This window comes from Frankliniella occidentalis, unplaced genomic scaffold, assembly GCF_000697945.3.
Source record: "Frankliniella occidentalis isolate FOCC.00 unplaced genomic scaffold, Focc_3.1 Scaffold79, whole genome shotgun sequence".
Lineage (NCBI taxonomy): Eukaryota > Metazoa > Arthropoda > Insecta > Thysanoptera > Thripidae > Frankliniella > Frankliniella occidentalis.
This window is the reverse complement of record NW_026267209.1, coordinates 511,694-517,484: the sequence shown is the minus strand read 5'-3', so window position 1 is coordinate 517,484 and position 5,791 is coordinate 511,694. Positions and strand designations below refer to the sequence as shown.

General features: G+C 38.4%; 1 protein-coding gene and 1 long non-coding RNA gene across 2 annotated transcripts; one reads left to right on the top strand and one right to left on the bottom strand.

The window, feature by feature from the left end:
- Window positions 1-2,927: 2,927 nt before the first annotated feature.
- Window positions 2,928-3,596, bottom strand: LOC113213783 (uncharacterized). Its single transcript, XR_003303778.2, has 3 exons — window positions 3,465-3,596; window positions 3,246-3,389; window positions 2,928-3,159 (listed from the first exon to the last, which is right to left on the bottom strand). It is a non-coding gene; the product is annotated as an uncharacterized LOC113213783 (long non-coding RNA).
- Window positions 3,597-3,647: 51 nt separating this feature from the next.
- LOC113213781 (heparan sulfate glucosamine 3-O-sulfotransferase 6) lies at window positions 3,648-5,496 on the top strand. The gene is made up of 6 exons (XM_026432950.2): window positions 3,648-3,995; window positions 4,080-4,199; window positions 4,329-4,552; window positions 4,648-4,821; window positions 4,890-5,100; window positions 5,185-5,496. The coding sequence occupies exons 1-6, from the start codon at window positions 3,873-3,875 to the stop codon at window positions 5,419-5,421; spliced, it is 1,089 nt and encodes a 362-aa protein (XP_026288735.1). The 5' UTR covers window positions 3,648-3,872; the 3' UTR covers window positions 5,422-5,496.
- The last annotated feature ends 295 nt before the right edge of the window (window positions 5,497-5,791 follow it).

Genomic DNA, 5,791 nt, shown 5'->3' with positions numbered 1-5,791 from the left:
TTCTTTATTGTTTCAAATCATTTACATTATAAGAGTAAGTCTTCCTCAAGTAGCCGGCTTGTTTCTGCTGGTGACTTGGGGCTAATCTGGATACCTGTAAAAGAATGAAAAAAATCTATAAGTTAAATTCAAATTATCATCTCAGAGTTCAACTCAAACGTTTTCTGGTCCATATGTATCACTGTGATGCCAGCTCATCGAATGAAATTCTATGTTACAGGTGGCCAGCATCAAGTCCAGGCATATCCCTATGGACAAGAACCAGCATCACTTCCTATTTTACTAAGACTGTACCATACAAATAAAATAAATAGCAGCATTACTGTAAGTGACACTCTGATGATTTACCTCTCTCACTTCCCTCCACTAAAATCGACACACGACTACATATATTAGGATCAAGAAACCGCATATATGGAGGTAGCATAGAGACAGTACAGATATGACAAGAAACCCCCCAATGGAAACAAATACCAAATTAAACTTTTACCAAACATGACTCTACCAGAACGTATTGATATTTTTTTGGTAACATTACATAAAATAAAAAGTCAAAACTTACCAGATTCATTCCTGTGATCCTGAGAAAGAGGCCGATTTCTCATGCTGTGTGTGTGCTGTGACGCCAACTCAGCATACATTGGGTGACAGCTAACGGCTGCTGGGCCTGGGCTGATGTCGAGCACAGATGCAACTATTGGACGTGTCGGTTGTAGCTACAACTGTGTGGCTACAAACAGGGGCGTCTTTGTGAGGTGGGCCCCCGGATGGGCGTGTGGCCAGGCCGTCAGTCTCACATAGCTGCTTGGCGGGTTGGCCTATCCAGCGCGTCGCAGGCTCGCTCTCTGTGTGAGCGCTGTAGGGGGGGGGGGGGGGCACAAAGGCACTTTGCGACACAGGACCCTCACAGGCGAAAACTGATAAAAGCAAGGATATGCATATCCACAATCTGTTTAATAATAGAAAGTATCATTTAAATACGCAATAATAATAATAATACTAAAATCAGACAATATGCAAATTTTCATGTTTTTTGAGATTATGTTAAAAATAATGTGCAAAATATATTAAACTTCATACAAAAATGCATAGTTTTAAAAGCCTGAATCAGCACACATTTACACCACTCAACTAAGACAACAACATCTGCAGTTTAGCACTGATGCTTTCAACTTTCAAACTTTAATGGAGTTTTTTTTTTAATACACAGGTTGGGGGTGTGGGGGGCTTCTTTGTCTGGCTCTTCATGTGAGACCAATCTGGTAAGAGAAGCTCCAGCCAGCGCAGCTTTCACAATCAACAGAGCAGGAGTACACATTACATGTGAATCCATCCTCAATCCCTCTCACGTCGAAAACGTTCTGCCCCCCATAGAGAGGGAAATTTTTAATGTGAGTTAAGGGTGAAAGTTTCAGAAATAATTGATAACTGTTCAGGCAAATTGAAAAAACAAACAAAAAAAAACCTTCGACAAACATCAGTTTGAGGTCCAAGATAATTTTATAGATACTTTGCCTCAAAAGTGTTCTATTATTTCTGAAGTTTTCATCCCCATCTCACATTAAAAATCTAAGATGAGATCAATAAGGAGAAAATTGTTTTCTCTTATTTCTTTTTTTAGTAACATTGTGTACCTCACGTACAAAACGACTTGTTCATTAAGGACAATGAGCCGTAGCCAAAGGCAACCATCACATCACCAATAAGAGCACAATACACAACAGTGCACCATAGTCATACGCAAAACATGAAATTTCCAATGAGTACGAAACACGTCACATAACTACTAAGAGTTTTCATTCACAAAGTCTCCTGAGCAGGTATTTCTCAGTTATTTTTTAGGGAAAAAGTTTGGAATACCAGAATTCTGCAAAAAAAGGAATTCAGAACAATTGTCACTCCTCAGAAAAACTGAAAACCATCAAGATGAAGTCAGATTGCTGCAATGTTAAAAAGCAGTGGAAATCCAGCAATAATACAGTAGAACTGAACAGCCCCGAACAGTTCTACAGCAAACTCGAATGCTGGATCTCTACTTCTCTTATTATGAGGTTCTGAGTTCTCTACCCAGTGAGAAATCGGTGATCTATTACACCGAGATTTGACATCTATCGAGGGAATGTTCCAGAGCTCTGCAAAATCGCATTTTCGACCGACCGAGCCGACCGGGCCGCGGTCGGTACCGACCGGCTGCATGGTGAGAGGTGAGGAGAGGAGCTCCCTGGATGTCTCCCCTCCTCACCTCTCACCTTGCAGCCGGTCGGTACCGACCGTGGCCCGGTCGGCTCGGTCGGTCGAAAACGGCGATTTTGCAGAGCTCTGGAATGTTCCCTCGATTGATGAAGAAACTTGGTCGAATAGATCATTGATTTCTCACTGGGTAGATGATGTGTATCCAGTTTCAATCAGTGTACAAAGATTTACCGGGAGTAAAATCTAATTACTGATCCCCCATTTGCAGACTTCTGGTGATCAAAATTTTTTCCACAAAAAGTAACTGAGAAATTCCTGCTCCGGAGACTTTGTGAACAAAATCTCTGGTTAGATCTATGAACCTCATTTGCTCTTCATGACTAAGGAGGAGCAAGGAATTCACAACCCGAGCGAGTAATAAGATTTAAGAAATCTTGCAATAAAAATCAAATGTGATATTGTATCCCATTGACCCCATGCTGATCTCATGGATAGAGCAGCTTAAAATGACATGGCTGCTTGATCCATGGTATAACCATGGGGTCTATGGGATACAGAATCACAATTGAGTTTCATTGCAAAATTACTTAGCTCTTATTACCGGCTAAGGTTGTTTATTTCTTGCTCCTCCGTACTCATAAAGAGAAAATAAGATTCATACGATTTAACCGCCGTCAATGGGGCTGTGTCAGAAGAGATAGAATTTTACCACCGAAAATAAACAGAACCAAAACTAGGTCATATTGCTGTCAAATTGATCTTAATGTGGGGTTTCTTAGTCTGGTCCCTCAAATGAAACCAATCTGGCATGAGAACCTCTAGGCCAGCATAGCTTTCAGAATCACTGGAACAGGAACCAGGGCATGGCTCCATTCGCAATCCTTCTCACGAGCGTAAACGTGATACCCCACTTAGAGAAGGTTTTCTTGTATGAGATGTAATGTCTGACTGCATTCAAATGCTGATCTAGAAAGCAAAATAAAAATACAGACATAAAGATCTCATGAACCAGACATTGGTTTTTGAATAAATATTTATTATATTATACTTACCAATTATATTCATAACAATAACTCGTCCAAACTGTTCTCCAGCACGTTTTATCACTGCACTTCATCTTAAATGATGCAAATGATGAAGAATGTGGAATGGAAGACAGACTTCTGACAGCAGATAGACTTGCCCCTACACAATACCTAAACCAACAGAAATAAAGTCATAGAAAAATAAAAGAGTTCAAAAGCGGAGTAACCGCCAGTTACTAAACTTACCGAGAATGTACACCAAGGTTTTGTTCGCCACTTTAATCAAAGTTGAGACGACTCAACTTCACATTTCTTCACATTTATCAGGGTCACGGGTCACATGGTTTCATCAGCTGTTGTGCATCCTCTCCTCCTGCCTAGAGTTTGAGCAGTATGAGAGAAGTGGAGATAGCGGTCCTATAGATTTTTCATTAATTTTGCTTGTATTTGTTTGTTTACATTTATCTCGGCAGCAGAAGCCAAAAACTTAGCTGAAAACTTTAGAGTTAAAACTTCAGATGAACCATGATAAACCGATGAAACATGTGCCAGTCAGGACAGGACAGTAATCCTAAGGTGTAGCGCAATTTTCCTGCATAGTTGCAATGGGAGCATTTATGGTGGTTAAGATGTTGCAATTCTTGTTGGACTACAATGATGTATAAGAGTTACCCCATGTTTCCTCATTTTAAACTCTTCCTTCTTTGTCTATTTTTCTGTGCAAGCTTTTTAAGCTTTTCTTTATATTTATTGCACCATGGCAGTATCTACTTTATCGTAAGTATAGCTTGTATCGAAATTTATTTCTTCGTCAACACAACATTTGTTGATAAAGATTTTACTTAATTTCCTTTTTAACAGAGATATGATGTTCATCAATATTTCAAAAATGTTGACCGCAAAAATGATGTAAAAGAATCATTGGATCACAACCTCCCACTCATAAGATGGGATGGATTTTCAAGCTATGGTAAATCTGAGGTGGGCAGATATTTTGTGATATAGTTTTTTTATGTCTGTTAAAAGGGTGATGTGATGTATAATTGTGTATGTTTGTGTCTCTTTCATCTGAATCTAACATTCACTTTTTATTTATTATCCTTTTAACAGGCCAGAGTCCATGAGGAATTGTACCGTACCCCACAGTATCCATTTTTACGTCATCAGAGTCTTCAGCCTGTCAGAAAATTGCCCGATGCACTAGTGATTGGAGTAAAGAAAGGTGGAACACGCGCTCTTCTAGAATTTATAAGGCTGCATCCTGATGTTCGAGCTGCTGGATCAGAGATACATTTTTTTGACCGCCATTACCCTAAAGGTTATCACTGGTACAGGTAAAAGCAAATGGTTATTGTATCTTAAAATCAGCTCTTGGTACAAAAAGCCTCCTTGGCATTTTTGTCTCCATATTTTCTTTTATATTCTACAGGAAACATATGCCACCAACTCTTGAAGGGCAAATAACAATAGAAAAAACCCCTAGTTATTTTGTCATTAGAGAAGTCCCACAGAGAGTCTATGAAATGAACCCAGCCATGAAAATTCTTGTTGTTGTGAGAGATCCTGTTACCAGAGCAATTTCTGATTATACTCAAGTTGTGAGGTAAGACTTGTAAGAGAATAGTATTATTAGCAATCAAACTATAAATTAACCAATTGCTTTGTGTGTAGCAAAAATACTACCATACCTAAGTTTGAAGACCTGGCGTTTAAAAATGGATCACAATTTGGATTGGTTGACACTACATGGATACCCATCAGAATTGGTGTGTATGTCAGACATCTTGAACGCTGGTTGCATTATTTCCCATTGAAACAGATTCACTTCGTGAGTGGTGAAAGATTAATTGTGGATCCAGCTGCAGAGATTGCAAATGTTCAGGTAGGATCGAGTAAAATTGATTTAAAAACATTTAATTTTTAAACAATTGTAAATGCTAAATTTCATGATGTTCCAATCTCTTAGGACTTTTTAGGCTTGAAGCGTGTCATTACTGAAAAACATTTCTATTTCAATACGACCAAAGGCTTTCATTGCCTAAAGAAATCAGAAGGCCACTCTAGTCCCCACTGTCTTGGAAAAACCAAAGGCCGGAACCATCCACCAATTGATTCAGCCGCCATAGAACGTCTGCGGGAGTTTTACCGTCCTTTTAATGTAAGATTTTACCAGGTGACTGGTATAAATTTTGGGTGGCCATAAACGCAGCAACAATTATGTGAAGAGTCATTGTCCAAATAAATGGCACATAAATGGTAGAGAGAGTTGTCCAATCTTGTGTGAAGTTTACTTTATTTCAAATAGCCAAAATTATTTGGATGTGGTAAAGAACATCAGTTATTAAAACAGATTGATGTTCTAAAAGATGCCTACTTAAAAATATTTACTATGATACAAGTGATTTAATATAAAACACCACATGATAATGTCCATGCAAATCAATCAAAATTCCTTATTTACTGTACAAAATTGCAAAATTATTTACATTATAATATCACATGTGTTAACACAACGTGTTAACTTAAAATATACAGGAGAACCATTTAAATCTGATAATTACAATAATTTCCTT

Excerpts from the sequence above, each read along its gene's own strand:
- LOC113213781 (XM_026432950.2), top strand. The coding sequence starts at position 3,873 with ATGATGTATAAGAGTTACCCCATGTTTCCTCATTTTAAACTCTTCCTT. Across the intron at positions 3,996-4,079 it reads ATGGCAGTATCTACTTTATC|AGATATGATGTTCATCAATA; the intron begins GTAAGTATAGCT and ends CCTTTTTAACAG. Across the intron at positions 4,822-4,889 it reads GATTATACTCAAGTTGTGAG|CAAAAATACTACCATACCTA; the intron begins GTAAGACTTGTA and ends CTTTGTGTGTAG.